Consider the following 19856-nt stretch of genomic DNA (forward strand, 5'->3'; position numbering starts at 1 on the left):
TAGCACTTTTATGTATGCAAAACAACAATTTAAAGTGCTCATGGATTTTAATAATCATTTCATACCAGAAAAACAAATGTTAATATTGCTTTTGTTGCCAAAGGATTAAGAAGTGGTTTCTAAAGGGAGAGTGGCAAGATTTCACCCAATTCTTTACATATTTTGCTGGAAATGTCACGAGCACGAGTTCAGTAGGCAGAGCTCACAAAACCCAAGCAAGCCTCTTAAATTCGAATCAAAATCATCTACCATAGGTAAGGGATCTCGTAGAAAATATTTTCACAACATAGTTAATTTCAAATACAGATAATTGCCCTTGGCATCATGTTCATACACAATATTTAATACAAAGGTCGTACATTGGCCATCAAGGCAAGTTCATACTTTACAACCCTTAACACGAATTTAAACGGCACATCATGCCTACATACGTTACAAGCTAAACTGGATGTGGAAACTCATGACAAACTCAGTAGAATTACAAAACAGAATGGGACCCTACAAGATGCCAAAATTGGTTCGTCAATGGATGACCCTTGCCACGCAGTCTTGTGACTTATTTATCTACACATGGTACAATAAATAGGTAAGTCATTTAATACTCAGTGAGAGGTGTAGATAAATTAAACATATATATAATTGACAATATACGCATATATATATTTACTACACCATTAATGCAAGCAAATATTCTAACAAACATCTCCAAGGTCAAGGGCATATCAATCATCCCTTCGAAGTCTCCACAAGAAATGTATATCACTATGCTTATCCTCAAAACCATTCAAGTTATTTTCCATAGGCATAACTTAGTCACCGAAGTATCATATCAATTTCAATTCTAAATTTATTTTAGCTTACCCGAGGCTGTATCACATCACTCATGATTTGGATCATAATCTTTTGAGTGGTCCTTCCTTAGACATCATCAAATCATGCATGGTGGCATCAGATTCATCATCTAGATTAATCTCAAACGAATGGCATCATAGTCATAAACATCACCGGGAGTAGTCTCAAACAAGTGGTATCACATTCATCATCTAGATTAATCTCTCAACAGATGGCAATCATCACCTGGAGTAGTCTCGAACGAGTGGTATCACATTCATCATCTAGAGTAATCTCTCAACAGATGGCAATCATCCCCTGAAGTAATCTCAAATGGGTGGCATTACAGTACTATAGGCGAGAATTACAAGCAAGACTAATACCGCCATCCTTGCTTGCCACCATCCCTACAAGCATACACGTAGTCAGAGGGTGTAAGACTCCACTCAACCTCAAATCATATCAACGCCCAAAATTCTCATCATCGGACGGAATACAAATCCTCAAATAAGGCCATTATACCTTAGGTATCACATATACCACAATTCGTATCTAAAATCGCGCTTAATGAGCTTCAGGTATATTCTAGCTCCATATCATGTCTAATGCCCTTAACTCTCTAAGGCATCCAATGTTTGCAATCCATCAAGGGATTAATCGTCTAAAGTAATATACTCCTAGACATCCACTATATTTACTAGACCTCCTAGTCTAGGCTCAACAAACATAGGCCACTATGTGGCTTGCATTAAGACATACATACACATCGCACCAACGTGCACGCACACACACACACAAAAACATATATATATATATATACACACACACACACATCTTACTCTAGCCTAGGCATGTTCATCTACACATTTATATGCATACAAGTTTTATTCTAATACTATGGCAACGCATTTAACAATGCGACATGCATCACACGCATTTCAAATAAAACCTACTCATAGTGACAGTCGAAGATGCACCTACAACCAAGCTCTAATTCTTAGCCTCCAACCTCTTTCAACTCACCAAAGGGTTAAATAGCTCCAAATTCCCCTTAAAAGCTGGATTGCCCAAATCTAAGCTCTAAATCTCCAGTCGAAGTCAAAGGGGGAAAATCACCAAATTTGAAAAAATTGGATTTCGAAATTATTAACCTATTAAATTGAAAATAAATCGGTAAAAACATTTAATCTTACCTCCAAAGTGGTTTTGCAAACTTTAATCTACCCCAAATAGCTCCCAAATTTCGTTTGGGAGGTTAAGGTTTTGGGGGTTTGAGAGAGAGAAAGAGTTTTTCTTTTTGTTTTTAAGCTAAATGATAGCTGTAACCCTTTTTATTTTTACATTTTCGGGATGATCTATCTATAGATGAGAGGCATCTATAGTTAGATCTCTCTAAAAATTTTGGATGTTGACTTTCATCTATTGATAGATTCCTCGAATCTATCGATAGTTTTGAGTGTGCACTATTGATCTTTTTCTCTCGTGTTGCTATTTATCGATAGATAGATTCCCTCGATCTAGCAATAGATAGAACACAAAACACTTTCCCTTGTTCACTGCCTTACATCTATTGATAGATCATGAACATCTATCAATAGATATGCATGTGTTCTTTCAAATTGCTCATATCTATAGATAGATCAAGAACATCTATCAATAGATCATGCCCAGATTTTGGATTTTCACTTCTTTAAGCCTCTAAATTCATTTCTAAGGCCTCCAATTCACTTTCCTTCAATCAAAAACACTCCAGTTCATCAATATTACTTGAAATCCTTCATACATGTACTCAAATATATGATTAAATCTTGATTAAGTCATCAAACTCTAAGATCCATCAAAAATGTTTATAAAATTTTTTCCTAAGTATCTATTGGCATACTTCCACATGCACAGCATATTTAATCTATCATTAACAGTCCTCAAATGTATTATAACTTCAACTTTATCCACCATAATTATGTCAAAAAATCGGAGTGTCACAGGAAAATTGACAGCCTTGCAATCATTTGAACTTGACTTGGGCAGATCATTGTTCCTTTCGAATTTAATTTTTCAACTAAGGTGCACATTTTGCACTTCCATGTTTATATCACTTGGCAATTTTAATCATTTCCATATCAATGCTAACTCCAAATTGCTTAGTTCGTTTTACTACTGTTTCTTTTATCCTTTCAGATTTTTTTAAGTTATTGTGACGTATTATTGGATTTGAAGATCTCGATAACTCACAGAACTTAATCAAGGCAAGTTAACTCTGCTTTCTTTGTGTTTGTTGTATAAATTAATCATAGTTTTTGATGAATCATATAGGCTCTTAGCTAGTCAAAATCTGTGTCTCATTACTTGTTGTTTAGTTTTTTCTATTTAAATTCTTAGTTTCCAATTATTAAGTGTTCCACCATATTCTCAATAGATACATGTCCAGTGTATTCTTTACTTGGGTATTTCAACTAAAGGACCTAGAACAAATCAAATGCAGGTAACTCATAATACCACCAACTTATTTCTTTAAAATTTTGAAGGTCTTTTTCTGGAGATTTCCATCAATAGTTTGATGTGGTACTACAAACGTGTTATGCTAACTAGGTTAAGACATTAGTGTTTCGTTGCAATTACAACAAATACCTTTTTTTTTTTTTGAGAAAGATGGGGTATAGACCCTGTAAGTAATTTGTACTAATCACTGAATTAAATGTTTGGGTGTAACTTGTACAAATACTTTCATAATTGCTTTCTCTGATATTAAGCACAATTATTGTTGAAAGTTATGTTTCCGCAGTACAGGAGGTGACTTGTGCTTTTGGGATTACAAAGTAGACCTGCTTCTAGTGATCATCTTCAATTATTGTTCACTGTCTTCCAGACTTCCCGGTTGATATATGAAGCATGCCTCATTACTTGCTCCCTTTTACATTTTAAAATTTGTTGCTAATTTTTTAATTGATTTTTCTTGTTTAGTCGAGTTCATAGTGGAACCAAATTTAATTTGTTCAGAGCTAAGACAGAAGCTATGGTTTTTTCAAGATTTATGCACCATGAAATTTTCAAGTGGTCTTGTACCGAGCTATAGATGGAATTTTCGTGGAGATCATATTGGTGAATGATAAGGACATGGATTCCTTGCTTATTTGAGTGTAAGAGGTAAAATAACAGCCATGAACTTCAGTCCATGCCAGCCAACCAGCCAGGCCTTTTCAACCCAAGGGAGGGAGAGGCCTTTAAACACATCCAATTTGCAGAATTCAAAATGGAATGGTTGTCTGTTGCAAATATGGACACATCCTGTTCTTGTACATGACAATGTCGGGTCAGCAGGTTTGTGTTCGTGTGTGAGTTACGATTCGTTGATTCTTTGTATTTTTCATGCTCTTAAAGAATGTGTAGTTTGCTTCATACAATATTCATTTCTCTATTCCAATTTTATTCGTTGATTGTTGTAAACTTTGGTTAAATTGTGTCCCAAATTACGTGACATGGTGGGAGCTTTTGATAGCAATCTCATATAATCATTTAGTCATCAACATGTACTTTTTTATTTTATTTTATTTGAGTGCTAAAACCAATCAAGCAAATTTTATTTTTTCTTTTTAATCATTTTTATAAAAAAATTAAAAATTAACGAAAAATCCTTTTAATTTTTGTTTCACATCCTATGGCAGTTGCCCCCACCAGGTTTGGACTTGACCGCAGCCCCAGGCTTGCGGTAGGAGCTAAAAATGCGGTGGGTGCATTATCTATTCTTTTGAGCTTGTCTACTCTGTTCTCTCAGGCTCACTAAATCATTATTTTAACTCTCGCTTTAGGCAAATATAAAAGGTATAAATCTAATCATACTATTCTTGGTCAAATGCATCAATAAAAGAAATAATTAACCATAGTAATATCATAATTGTTTTTTCCGCTGTAGATAAAAAATTGTTAATAATTAAGAAATTAAAAATTAATGCACATAGCTTCCACCCTGTCGATGGAAACAATGTTGTAAATGAATTAATTTTAATTGTCGATGAAAACAATTAAAAATTAATTGCACTGTAATTCATCAATTGTATATATTTTAATTTATTCAAATTTAGTAATAATAACTAAAATCAATGTAAGGTAGTTGAAAATACCCTTGATCATTTGCATTAAGGCTTCACTTATAGCACACTTGGTCTTTCGTCTGAGTTTGCGAACTCTTCTTTCCATTGTTTCCAATCACTTTCTTCGATCTTCTTCAAATCGTTCCTACCAAAAAAACCATGGCCGGGGCTTTGGTGGGTGAAGCTTTTCTCTCTGCTTCCATCGAGGTGCTGATTGATAGGATTGCTTCTCGGGATGTTTTGAACCTTATCAAGGGAAAGAGGCTTAAAGATGGGCTGCTGAAGAAGCTGAAACCAGCCCTGATGTCAGTTAAAGCAGTGCTTGATGATGCTGAAAATAAGCAGATTAGGAACCCAAATGTGAGAAGCTGGATTGACGAGCTCAAAGATGCTGTTTATGATGCGGAGGACCTCCTGGATGAGATCGCTACCGAAGCTCTTCGAAGCAGGTTGGAATCCGAGGATCAAACTAGTACTGCAAAGCAGGTATGTAGCTTTATCTCTTCTCTCAATCCTTTCAATAGGGGGATGGGATCTAAGCTAGAAGAAATCCTTGAGAGACTAGAATATCTAGTCAACCAAAAAGGCATCCTGGGTTTGAAAGAAAGTGGAGGAGAAAAGCCATTTCAAAGACCACCTGCAACTTCTCTGGTGGATGAATCCGGAGTTTATGGTAGACATGATGAAAAAGAAGCGATCATGGAGTTGCTGAACCCAGAATATGCAACTGCAAATCAGATCGATGTGATTCCAATAGTGGGTATGGGCGGGGTTGGTAAAACCACCCTTGCACAATTCATCTACAATGACAAGAGAGTGGAGGAATGGTTTGATGTCAAAGCATGGGTGTGTGTTTCAGAGGAATTTGATGCCTTAAGGGTAACCAAAACCATTCTTGAAGAAATCACTTCCAGCAGTGATGGTAGTCAGAACCTAAATCAGCTTCAGCTTAAACTAAAGGAGAAGCTGTTGGGAAAAAAGTTTCTATTTGTTTTGGACGATGTTTGGAACGAGAAATACGTTGATTGGGAAGAGTTGAGAAGTCCTTTCAATTCTGGGGCGAAAAACAGCAAGATTGTTGTAACAACACGTAATCAAGAGGTTGCACGCATTATGGGGACTGTTCCAACTTATCATCTTAATGTCTTATCTGATGAGGATTGTTGGTTGTTATTTGCAAAACATGCATTTGTTAATACAAGCCCAAGCATGCCTCCTAATTTGAAGGAAATCGGTGAAGCAATTGTCAAAAGATGCAAAGGCCTCCCTTTAGCAGCAAAAACACTCGGAGGTCTGCTTCGTTGTAGAACAGATGTTGAGGATTGGAATAAAGTATTGTTGTGGAAATTGTCCAAGAATCAACAAAAATAAAATCCAGAGAAAATAAGTAAATAGAAAAACACAAGAATTTACATGGTTCGACCTTTTGCCTACGTCCACGGAGTGAAACTGTTCTTCTATTATTTAGAATTTAAAGTACAATAAATTGGCCTTTATGGTTCCCCAAAACAAACCAAGATCCCTTGCACACTCTTCCTCAATAACCTCCCAAGAACACTCACTCAAACCACTTTAGCTCCACTTAGAGCAAAAGACAAAGTTACAAGGTGTTCATCTCTAGAGCTCTCAAAGCACTACTTGCAATTCTAAAGCTTAGAATCCACTTTTATAGTATAAAAATCCAAAGTAAAATGTGATTAGGACTCGATGTGGAATAAGAAGTTTAAAACTATACAACTATTTAATATTGTATACAAACAAAAAATCATAATCAAATAAGATCTAGAATTCTAGTCAACTTAAAACTCAACAAATCTCCACCTTTGACTTGAATTCAAACTCCTTAAACCTATTCCACTAGTCGCACCTAATTGCAACTTCCTAACTCCACTTACTTTCCAACACCTTGGACAACTCTCCAAGCATAAGACTTTCCAAATCATTGGCCTTTATAATTACCACGACTACACATACAGAATCAAACATGGTCCAACACTTGATTCCACAAAACGGCCAATGCACCTGTGTAGTCGTCAAGTCAATGGCACTAATTGACTTCGGAAAGGGACCTCGACAACCCTTCCACTTCACTATTGGCAAGATTTTTCGTCCTTTCACGATCGTCTACACCATGGGAACCTTTCATCACCTCCTCGGCAAATGAATCTCACTTTGGTAGCTACCATCCCTTGTGCACTGTTCCCATCCTTTCGAGGTCTCACATTCTAGACGATACAAGCCATTATGCAAATTCCCCTTCATCAGGACCATGTCGCCTTGTGTGACTTTTACTACTCATCACAAGCAGAATATTCAAACCCTTTGGAGTCTAACAGGCTCAATGATATTAGATTCTTACGCATCTTTGGGACATAAGCCACACCACCCAAAGAGCGCACAATCCCATCAAACATTTTGATTTTCACAACTCCAAGACCCATGACCTTCACTATTGACTTATTACCCAAAGTCAAATTTCCAGCCACTCCTTCTTGAAGTAAATCAAAACAATCCTTTTGATAACATATGTGAGTAGCAGAAGCAGAATCTAAATACCAATCAGAATTTGCATCCATATTTTCTGAAATTGTAAGGACATCACAATCATCACCTTCAGCAACGAAAGCACACTCACCTTTGTTCTCGTTACTTTCATCCCCTTTTGTAGGACAATCCCTTTTAATATGCCCATACCCTTTGCATTTAAAGCATTGAACATTGTTGGATCTAGACTTGCCACCCTTAGATCCCTTACCAGTTGACTTCCTCCTATTAGCCTCAATTACTAATGCCAAGCCATTTGGATCTCTATCCCCTTCTTTACTTTTCTTTCAGGCTTCACGAGACATTAACGTTGCTTGTGCTTGTTCTAACGTTATTGTATCCATCCCACATATAAGAGATTCCAAAAATACCTCATAGGAGTCTGGAAGCGAAGCTAGGAACAATAGTGCATTTTCCTCTTCCTCCACCTTGACATCAACCTTCTTCAACTGATCAATGATTCCATCGAATTCATTCATATGCTTCATGAGGTCTCCATTCTCCTCCATCTTTAAGCGATACAACTTTCGCCTAAGCTGCAACTTGTTAGAAAAACTTTTCGCCAAGTAAATTTTCTCTAACTTTGCCCATAATCTTAGAACAGAATCCTCATCAATAACATGATTAAACACATTATCTTCAATGCAAAGTCGAATAGTGCTCACACACCTTTGCTCTAACTCTGCCCATTCAACATCCTTCATGTCATCTGGTTGCCCTTCCTCCTTTCCTAGCAAGGGGCGAATTAAACCTTGCTGCACAAGGAGATCTTTCATCATTCTCTGCCACTGCGTGAAACTAGTCTTCCCATCAAACTTCTCAATTGAAAAATTCATAGAACTAGTGACTTTCGACATCCTTGTTGAATCTTGAATTTCCCGAACCCGAAGCTCTGATACCAGTTTGTTGTGGAAATTGCTCAAGAATCAACAAAGCTAAATCCAGAGAAAATAAGCAAAAAGAAAAACACAAGAATTTACGTGGTTCGGCCTCTTGCCTACGTCCACGGAGTGAAACTGTTCTTCTATTATTGAGAATTTAAAGTACAAAAAATTGACCTTTATGGTTCCCCAAAACAAATCAAGATCCCTTGCACACTCTTTCTCAATAACCTCCTAAGAACATTCACCCAAACCACTCTAGCTCCACCTAGAGCAAAAGATAGAGTTACAAGATGTTCTCTCTCTAGAGCTCTCAAAGCACTACTTGCAATTCTAAAGCTTAGAATCCACTTTTATAGTATAAAAAGTCCAAAGTAGAATGTGATTAGGATTCGATGTGGAATAAGAAGTTTAAAACTCCATACAACTACTTAATATTGTATACAAACAAAAATTCCTAATCAAATAAGATCTAGAATTCTAGTCAACCTAAAACTCAACAAGTATTGAACAGCAGTTTGTGGGACATAACAGATGATATTCTTCCAGCACTCAGATTAAGTTATTATTATCTTCCTTCCCATTTAAAGCGTTGCTTTGCATATTGTTCACTTTTTCCTAAAGATTATGAATTCAGAAAGGAAGAACTCATTCGGTTATGGATGGCTGAAGATCTTTTAGCATATTCCAGAGAAGTTGTAAATATGGAGGATCGGGGTAATGAGTATTTCAAAGATTTAACATCTAGGTCATTTTTTCAACAATTAAGTGGGAATAAGTCTTGCTTTGTCATGCATGACTTAATTAGTGACTTAGCAAAATCTGTATCCGGAGAATTCATTTGTAGATTGGACGGTGGTGATAGATTTTCATGTAAAATAACTAAAAGGACCCGTCATTTCTCTAATGTCCAAGAAGAATACGATATACTTAAAAGATTTGAGGCTTTAGCTAAAGCAAAAGGTTTGCATACATTCTTAACTTTAGAGTCATGGGCATGGGGTTGTTATGTTACCAATGCGATAATGGATGATTTGATTATAAAATTTAGATCCTTACGAGTGCTTTCTTTGGCTCATTATCATAATATCGATGAGTTATCAGAAGAAATTAGAAAATTAAAACAGCTACGTTATTTGGATCTATCTGAAACTTCAATTGAAAGGTTGCCTAACTCTTTGACTACATTGTATAATTTGCAAATATTACTCTTATTTGAGTGCGAAAAGCTTGTTGAGTTGCCTGAAGATGTGGGAAGGTTGATCAACATGCATCATCTTGATATCAGGGGTACCAAGTTAGTAAGGATGCCACCAAGAATGGATAAATTGAAAGATCTTCAAATATTAACAGATTTTGTTTTGGGTGAGCAAAAAGGTTCAAGCAAAAGTGAGTTGGGAAAGCTCAAGAATCTACGTGGAAGACTTGCCATTTCAAATTTACAAAATGTTGTTTGCCATAGGGATGCCAAAGATGCCAATTCGAAAGAGAAGATCAACCTTAGGGAGTTGGAGTTGAAATGGAGTGAGGATTGTCATACTAATGATGATTCAAAGCATGATAGAGAAATACTTGAACAACTGGAGCCTCACACAAACTTGGAGCATCTTGCTATTGAGTTTTATAGAGGTACAAGATTCCCGGAATGGGTAGGGCATTCTTCCTTCTCGAATCTAGTATCTTTGCACTTGAGGGGTTGTAAATTTTGCTTGTTCTTGCCTCCGCTTGGGCGATTATCATCTTTGAAGTCTCTCTCCATAAGTGGGTTTTCTGAAGTAGTAACAGTGGGTGATGAATTCTATGGGCAGGGTGATGCTTCGAGGAAACCATTTGGATCTCTTGAAATTCTAAGTTTCGCAGATATGTCAGAGTGGGAAGAATGGTTTTGCTTGAATGACGGAGCTTTCCCTCTTCTCCAAGAGTTATACATAGAAGATTGTCCCAAGTTAACCAAGTCTTTGCCCAAACACCTCCCTTCTTTAATGAAACTAAAGGTTGTGAGATGTGGGAAGCTTGGAGGCTTGCTTCCAAGGGCACCAAGCATGTCCGAACTTGACTTACAGGAATGCGATGCATTGCAATGGGAGCCATTTCCTTGTGGGCTTCGAAATTTGAAGATATCTCAGTTGAATATAAACGATTCGAATATCAATGATTCCATATTGGAACAGATGGTGAGACACTGCACTCATCTTGAAAAGTTGGAAATGTGGTATTGTTATGGCCTCAAATCTCTTCCTGAAGGTAGTCTACCTACTACGCTAAAGGAATTGCGGATCAATCATTGTAATGCGTTGGATTATTCCAAAATCCTCTTGTATACATCCCTTGAACGCTTAGACGTAAGAGACCACAGCGATCATCCACTGGAATCTTTCTCAATAGGATCATTACCTAAGCTAAATAGTCTTCAAATCTTCTCATGCGAAGGCTTGAAGTGGATTCGAATAGGTTCATTACCTAAGCTAAATAATCTTTGTATCAAGTCAGATAAAGACTTGAAGTCAATTCTTGCTTTAGAGGGCCCTCACCAGCATCTCCCATGTCTCAATGATTTGTCAATCCATTGGTGCCCTAATTTTATATCTTTTCCCGAAGAGGGTTTTTCTGCCACCAATTTAACATCACTTTATCTTTTCGATTGCAAAAATTTGAAGTCATTGCCTGAGCAAATGCAATCCCTCTTTCCATCCCTTGTGTTATTGTCAATATTCAAGTGTCCAGAAATTGAGTCATTTCCAAAAGAGGGTTTACCCTCCAAATTAAAAAATATTACAATTGGAAGAAGTGAAAAGCTAATTGCGGGCAGGAAGGATTGGGGTTTGGAAACACTCCCTTCACTTACAACCTTCCGAATCCTTGAGGCAGAAGAGATAGAGTCTTTTCCAGATGAACATCTGCTGCCCTCTACTCTTACCCATCTTTTCATATGCAATCTTCGAAATCTTAAGTTTTTGGACTACAAGGGCTTTCAACATCTCACCTCTCTTCGCGAATTGCGTATCTCAAAATGTCCAGAGCTCCAATCCATGCCGGTAAAGAGGCTCCCCATTCCTATCATTTGGATTGACGATGAACTCATTATGAAAGAGGCCCTTTTGGCATAATTAATGCAATCTCACTCAGGTACTCCATCCAGTCAATATCATTTAATTTCAATAGCCCTTGTCCATTCTTTATATACGTTACTTGTTTATTTATTGACTTTTCTTTTAAAAAATTATTAAATTAATTCAGATTTGTATACAGTGTCTTCATTTTTCTTTTTCTTTTTTTCTTTTTCTTTTTTGTGTTCATTAGTGGTATTCGCAAGGTTTTCCTTGTCTTTGATGTTTGTCATAGTTTAGTCATGAACTGTGTTGTTTATTATTCATCTTGTGTTTAATTTATTTGCCATAGTTTCTTTCTTAATACAGGGATTAACTTGTACATTTGGGCTTTTAGGTAGAATTAAATTTTGCAACTGATACCTAATTTGCTGTAAATTGTTTTACAGGCTGCTGGCACCTTACTTCTAGCTGTTGGTTGCAAATTCTAGTTGATGATTGTCATCCAAATGAAGTTCCTCTTGCATGATTTGTCTTAGCCTGTAGCTTCAGGAGCTCATTTTTCTATCCAAGAATCCTCTCCATGAAAAATTATATAAAGTTTCACTGCTTTGCATCAAGCACCGCATTTTTCATTTCAAATTTGGATATTTGCTAGCTAGAGCAACAACAAGGATGTGCACAGATTTCAAACCAATAAAGAACAAGGACTTCAACCCTTTCCTTCTCTTGTACAGTATTTGATCGGCAACTGCCATATTCTCTAGTTCATACCAGAGGCACTGTCTTCCTTACCATGTTTCAATCAGTTTAAGAGCTTCTCAAACAAAAAGGGCGACTGCTCCTTTTGGAAGATCTTTCTCTTTGAGGGTTTTCCTAACTCCTTGGTAGTGACTATGGATCCTAAGCTAATCGAGGTGTTGCCCTTTTGATGAAACTTGAAAGTGATGCATTCAGGCATTTTGTGGGTTAACTTCCAATTGCAGCAATCCATGAAATTGGAGTTGGTTGAATCTTATTCACTACTTTTTTAGGGAATGCTTTGTTGTTTGCACAAGGTGAAAAATTAGAGATTTACAATGCTCCCAACTCAAGGAACTATTAGTGTCATTCCTATGAAGAGGTGGATAGCTCCCTAATTCACTCTGGTATCCTTATGCATCCTTCTTGTTAGTGTTAATTATGAGCTCGTGTTTTTATGTTTCATTTTTACTTCAGTTTTCATATTTTGCCCAACTTAATTTGCCATGGTTTACTTGCATGTTCTAGAACCTTCTTTCGCATATGTCTATTTGGTAGACTGCATATACTGATCATTGCTGTAACTTATCTCATTGATTTTTACCAGACTTTTCATCCTTATGTTCTTGCCAAATTTGAGGTTTTTTTGCGACAATCTTGTGGTCGCTATTGTGATCCACATGCATGGCATCAACCTCAAATTTCTTGCAATCTTTCTGAAGACTAGCTTCCCTACTCTGTTGAACGGAATTTTTGTATTGTTATTAACTAAAAAGCTGGAGACAGAGAGGCTGTATTTTCAGATATGATTGAAACCAGGCTGGCTTTCCTTTTTTTTATTTCCCTTTTCAATTCCAACTTTCATAATGGATGAAGTAATTTAATAGTCAATAATTGATCATTATACATCCCTAACACAGAATTTTTATTCACCCACATCCCTGTGATATTGTGAAAATTTTCCTCTACTTGTGAATCCTGACATGTAGTTTGTTTTAGTTCTGAATCCATTGGGTGTACTTGCATTGACTTTATAGTATATTCATTTGTGCCTTTATTGGTTGTTAAGGCAGAAGGTTTGTGTACTATGTTTTCGTATTTCCTTATAATTCCTTTGCATGTCTGTTACGGTATGAGCTGTGAATTGTGCTGTTTATTTATTTTACTTTTTCTTTTCCTTCATTTTGTTGTCATTGCAGAATTGCTCACATTGCTCTTATTGTTTTGGAATTTTACACTTGAGAAGATGGATTGGGATTTCATCTGTAGTAGAAATATGTCATAATACTCATGAATATATGAGTTATATAATTATACTCAAATACATGGATTCATAATATTTCTCAAGTAGTGAATTACAACACCTCAATATAAAATTGAAGAACAAACTCATCCTCTCAAAAATAAAGAACAAATCAAATTCAAATTCACCCTCTCAGAGTACTTGTTTCAAAATGAAGCCTTAAGGATTTGACAACTCTATAAATGGCAGTAACGGGTTTTTTCTGAAAACAATGAAGATGTGGGGGCACTTTCTCATCTTGAAGAGCTTTACTTAAGACTGTCCTAAGCTAATCGAGGTCCTGCCCTTCCAATGAAACTTGAGGATAATGAATAGGGGCAGATTGTAGGTTAACTTCCAATTGCATAATCCATGAATCAGAGTAGGCTGACTTTGGTTTGCTGCGTGTAACCAGGAATCTTCTCTCTTCTTCCACACTGTCCTGAACACTAACTAGGACAAATCTGCACAAGGTGAAAATGAGGGAATGCAATATTCCCAAGTCAGGGAACTAGTATGGTGTCATTCCTATGAAGAGTTGGATAGCTCCCTAATTCACTCTGGTATTATTATTTGCACTTGTTATTATTTGTGTTAATAATGAGCTTATCTTTTCTTGTTTCATTTTAACATCATTTTCCATATTTTCCCAGCATCATGTGCCTTTGATTCATTTACTGTTGCGCATTATGGAACTTTCTTTCACATGATGTGTATTTGGTTTACTGCAGATCATATCTGTTACATATCTTATGATTTCTTACCAGGTATTTTATCTTTATGTTGCCAAATTTTAGGGGTTTTGTATTAGCCACTGTGGTAAACAAGCACGGTATCATTCTCAAATTTCTTGCAATCTTTCTGAAGACTTGCTGGCGTGTTCTGTTTAACACATTTCTCTTATTATTCTAAATTAAAAAGTTGAAGAAAGAGAAGCCATGTTTTAAGATGGTAACCTAACTTGGTAGTCTTTTGTTTTGTTTTAAATTCAGCCTATACAATGGATCAAGAAACTTTTCTCAGTAATTGATTATTATGCATCACTAACGAAATTTTATTTACATACATTCCCGTGTTTTTTTTTAGAAAAATGGAAGATATATTGCTGAACTTTTGATGCATATAACATGTTATAACTTGTTACAAAAATATTTCAAATTTTAAGTTACATGCATTACAGAAAACTGCAGCTTGAAGAAACGTCACCATTATCTATGAGGACTACCATTCGGTTGTCTTTCAGAACTTCATATTTTCTTCTATCAACATGCACACATTCCTGTGTTAACATGAAAATATTGTCCTTTGCTTCATGCAAATTAGGAGATTTAGTTTGTTTCACTTCTGAATTCATTTGGTATTCTTTCGTTGACTTTGTTGTATATTCATTTGTGCATTTATAGGTTGTGCACAGAGAAGAAGTGCAATAGGCCTCCATTCACTGAAGTGAGAAAGGCAAAGAATATTGGCATCAAGTACTTGCGAAACAAGCTTTAGTTGTCAAAATGGAGAAAATGTCAGTACCTTCTCTTTCTTTCAATTCACAATGACATTTTTTTTCTGCAAAACAACAATTCAAATTCTTCTCAACTTTACAAACAGCGAACAATTTAGGGTATTCACTTCACATGAATGTTCTTGGATATGATAATCACTTCATACCAGAAAAGTGAATGTTAATATTGCATGGTTTCCAGCAGATTTAGATGTTGTTCATAAGTATTCATTGAAATAGACATTTTGCATGTTCATATTATATCATCACTGTGTGATTTTCAGTATTTTCCCTTTCAACAGTGACTCTGAATTGCATAGTTCTCTTTAATATTGTGGCTTCTAGAGTGAGAGTGGCAAGACTTCACCCAATTCTCTGAAAAATTTAGAGCCTTGTGATCAAATGACTAAAGTTGGACTGGTCCTTGTTCCTTGTCTCCATAAGTTTTCATTGAAGTAGGCATTTTGCACTGTCATATTATATATCACTAGGTGATTTTTATTATTTTCTCTTTCAACAGTGACTATGAATTGCTTAGTTCTCCTTAATATCATGGCATCAAGAGGGAGAGTGGCAAGATTTCACCCAATTCTCTGTAAAATTTACAACCTTGTGAGCAAATGACTAAAGTTGGACAGGTCATTGTTCCTTGTCTTTATAAGTTTTCGTTGTGGTAGACTCTGAATTGCTTAGTTCTCTTTAATATTGTTTCATTTATCCTTTCAGAGCTTTTCAAGTTATTGAGATGTACTATCAAAGTTTGAAGAAGGTCCAGTATCTCAGAAACATGATGAAGGCAGGGTAAGCCTATGCTTTCTGTTGGTTTACTCTGCAAAGATGTGCTTTTCATTGTACCATTAGGCTTAAAACTAGTCCCAAGCCATGTCTCATCACTTGCTATTTGTTGTCTCTTTGATTCTTTGTAGCTAATTAAAAAGTATTTTACAACATTCTTAACAGATATCATGTCCAGTATATTCTTCTCTTGGTCTTCCACTAATGGACCTACAAAGCTATGTACAAGAAATCAAATGCAGGTAACGCATGCCACTTATTATGATTATCAAAATTGTGAAGGTCCTTTTTTAATGAAATTTTATGCTAGTTTGAAGTTCAAAAGCTATGGCAACTGGGTTAACTACACGTTACAATTATTAGAAGAAATTTTGTAACTCATACAAATACTTTTGTGGTTGCTCTACGGATGTCAAGCACAACTAAGGCTAGCATTGATGCTTCACTAGTTAGTGACTTGTGCTTCCTCAGATATAAAGTAGACTTGCAACTTGTTCTCTTCAATTGCAGTCATGCTAACTGTTCTAGGCTACCAGTTACTATTTGAGGGATGCATCATCCCTTGCTTCCTATTACTTCTGAAATTCTGTTGCAAATTTGAGTTAATTATTTTCATTTAGTTGAGTTCCTTTAGCATCCAAATTTACTTTGTTCTAGAGCTAACAAAGAAGCTTACTTTCCTCAAGATATAGGCACCAATTACATGAAAATTTTGAGTGGTCTACTACTGGCTACAGCTGGAGGTTGAATGTCTTTGCAGCAAGTTCAGGATGCTTCATTTCAAATTTGGGCTTTGTCAAAGCAATATAGAGGATGATCATACATTACTGGTAGACTTCAAGTTGGTGGACGATAAGGAAATCAACTCCACGTCAATAACAACTACATCATCCAGTCCATGCCAGGCAGGCATTTTGAAACGCAAGTAGTGCTCAACACATTCAACAGAAAGGAGGGATAGGAAAGTAAGGAAGAAGGCCTTTCAATACGCATTCTGTATGCATGTATGGGCAAAATCCTGTTCTTATACATGATAAGGTCTGGTGGTCAGTAATGTTTGTTTGAAGTCAGGTGTGAATTGCATGCTGCGTTTTACCCGTACAATTACATTTTTCTTTCCCTGTTCAATTGTTAATTGCATGTACAGTTTTGGCAACATCATGGCCCAAATGACTCTACATAGTTGGAGCTTTGAAGACATTATCTTGTATTATCATTGTTTTTCATCCATTCAAATGCAGTTTTTTCTATTATCTTTATTTATTTATTTTGTTTTTGAGCGATAAAAGGTAGAAGTGAAGCAAATTTTAAGTTGTTTGCCTACTTGGTTGAATGCTAAGCTATGAACAACTTTAAGTGAAGTGAAATATTTTAATGTAATTAAAAGTTCAACCAGCTTGGAACCAATGATCGTACATTAAATTATCTACCATAAGCTATGGATGTACCTTTTGACATTGAAAAAACAATTTGCTTGCTCTAAGCAAATTTGCAGAGTGAAAGCAGGTCTGACTCTGAGTATCAAATTCCTTGTCTTTGTTCACATTATGAAAACTATGTTGAGTTCATGCCTTCAATTACAGATATATCTAAAGCTTTAACCTTTGAAAAGTAACTTTCATACATTCTTAAATAAAATTTCCAAGACAATGCTTTTTAATTTTTTTTGCGGTGTTTTGCTCCTCTGTAATTTCCTATGGAAATTGCTGCTGAAAAAATAATTTAAGAATCCGGCTTGTATTTTCTATGTTTTATGCTGATAGCTAGCTTATAGTAAATTTTTATATATTTGAAGCATTCTGTTCAACGAATCATCATGCTTTTGAGAAAATTCCAAATCAAGAAATAGACTGGAATGAATTTATCCAATTACCAGGAGAAATTCTTTTGAATGGAATAAAATCATAAATGAATGAAAAATATGAGAAGCATCTGTTTCCCTGTAGAATTTCCTACTAAAAGAAGCTGTCTCAAAGAAACATACTATACTACTTCGGCTACAATGATCAAAGTTGACTTTCTCTAATCTGATGAAACAATTGCTGAATTAAGCACAGAAACAATTCCTTTGCAGTCACTTACTTTCATCTTCTTCAGATCCCTCTGCTGCAAAAAAACAAAGAGACATGACCGAGGCCTTCGTTGGTGGAGCTTTTCTCTCTGCTTCAAACCGAGTTCTGTTTGACAGGATGGGTTCTCTTGACATCTTGGATGCAGAGGATGTTGACAAGATTGGCTTGCTGAGCTTAAACATGCTGATGCGGAGGACCTCTTAGATGAGATTGCTACTGAAGCTCTTCGAGCAGGTAGGAATCCCAGGATCAAACAACTGTAATGCAGGTACGTCGTTTTTCCACATATATTGACAGCTTTGTGATCACATGAACTAGACTTGGACAGTTCATTGTTCCTTTTGTCTATAAGTTTTCATTGTGGTGCACATTTTAAACTACTGTATTATGACTTGGTAATTTCCATTATTTTCCCTTATCAATGGTGGCTCGGAATTGCTTAATTACTTAATTTTAATGCTGTTTCTATGATCCTTTCAGAGTTTTTCTAGTTATTAAGATGTATTATCAGAGTCTGAAGATCTCAATAACTCAAAACTTGATGAAAGCTGGCAAAGGACCTACAACAAATCAAAGCAGGTAAGTTGCACCGATTACTTATTATTGTTGTTATTACTATGAAAATGTTGAAGATTCTTTTTTAGCAAGTTTCAGACTAGTTTGAAGCTGAACATGCAACTAATGATCATATGTGACATGATTGCTTTACTAATGTCAGGCACAAATACTTAAGGTGAACATCGATGCTTTTCTGGTTAGTGCTGGAAGTTATATTTCCTAATACAGGAGGTGACATGTGCTTATTGGAGGAAAAAATAAAAATAAAAAGGACCTGCAACTAATGATCTTCAATTATTGTGCTTTATGTTCCAAGCTGCCAGTTGCTATATGAGGTATGGTTCACCAGTTGCTTCTTGTTTTTTTTTTTTTTGAAAGTTAAGGAAGGGTTTATTCATATGAAAAGGGATGAACCCAATTACACAAAAGGAGAAGGAACCTGGCAAAGAAAGCCTAGGATCCGACTCAAAGGCTGGCGTTGCAAAAAAATGGCCAGCAGTAACATAATCTGTAAAAAAATGGCGTTGCTTCTTGTTACTTCTGAGAAATTTGTTCCAAATTACAGTTAATTTTTGCCAGTCAGTTAAGTTCCTTCTGCATCCAATCTACTTTGTTCTGGAGGTGACAAAGAAGAAGCTTTGATGATTTTTCTAGATTTATGCACCATGAGAATTTTAAATGGTCTACTACTAGCTACAGATACAAGTTGAGTCTCTTTGCAGCTAGTTCTTCTATCTGCTTCATTTCAAAGTTTGGATTGGCAAAACAACATAGAGGATCATCTTACATTGTTCATAGACTTTCTTGGATTTCTGAACTGTAAGAGGTCAATAAAAATCACAACCTCCAGTTCGTTCCACGCAGGCCTTTTCGAACGTAAAGAACAGCACCAACACATTCAACAGCAGAGAGGTAGGGAAGAAGGCCCTTTCAATCATATCCTGCATGCAGAACTGAAATTGAAATGCTTATGTGAAGCATATATGGGCAAAATCCTGTTCTTGATTTTGTTGGAAGTTTTTTCATGTTCTTGAGGCATCCATCCTGTAGTTTATTAGTCTGAGTATCAACTGATATGGGCCAACAAACTCATAAACCAAGTGAAATGGTTATTAGTCAAAGTATCAACTAATTTAGTTGGTTAAGTATGTAAAAACTTGAGCTAACCATAGATGGGTAGCCCAACCATTCAGGAAAAGACATTGCTACAATATAAGCCGAAACATAGCAATTTTGACTTGGGCATCTGGCAAAGACTATGTAAAAGACAAACCAGAGCAATGCTTTACTTGCATGAAAATTAAACATGAAACAGAATGTAGTTTATATTTTCTTTTTCCATTTCTTCCCTGGGAGGCAATGGTTATCTAGGATTTTTGACTATCCTTAATTGGTGATAGACTGTGGATTAATGGCAAATATGGGGAAAATAATTAAAACAGGTTGCTCAGCCTGGCCTTGGGAGGTTTCTGCAAAGATGATATGAGCTGTAGAGTGCATTTGGGGTTGTAGCCGGTTGCCT

At 36.1% G+C, this 19856-nt stretch overlaps 1 protein-coding gene and 1 long non-coding RNA gene across 3 annotated transcripts; both read left to right on the top strand.

The window, feature by feature from the left end:
- Positions 5571–16967, top strand: LOC18586471 (putative disease resistance RPP13-like protein 1). Its single transcript, XM_007009876.2, has 9 exons — positions 5571–6268; positions 8859–11470; positions 11841–12539; positions 13830–13977; positions 14146–14930; positions 15430–15547; positions 15636–15710; positions 15870–15946; positions 16391–16967. Exons 1-2 carry the CDS (start codon positions 5619–5621, stop codon positions 11449–11451), a joined length of 3243 nt encoding a protein of 1080 aa, XP_007009938.2. The 5' UTR covers positions 5571–5618; the 3' UTR covers positions 11452–11470; positions 11841–12539; positions 13830–13977; positions 14146–14930; positions 15430–15547; positions 15636–15710; positions 15870–15946; positions 16391–16967.
- LOC108663706 lies at positions 17808–19579 on the top strand. Of its 2 annotated transcripts, XR_001929718.1 has the most exons (4): positions 17808–18044; positions 18257–18355; positions 18495–18669; positions 18900–19579. It is a non-coding gene; the product is annotated as an uncharacterized LOC108663706 (long non-coding RNA). The 2 variants fall into 2 exon arrangements; XR_001929717.1 differs by having other exon boundaries at positions 17808–18355.

The sequence above is a fragment of the Theobroma cacao genome, chromosome 10 (assembly GCF_000208745.1).
Source record: "Theobroma cacao cultivar B97-61/B2 chromosome 10, Criollo_cocoa_genome_V2, whole genome shotgun sequence".
NCBI lineage: Eukaryota > Viridiplantae > Streptophyta > Magnoliopsida > Malvales > Malvaceae > Theobroma > Theobroma cacao.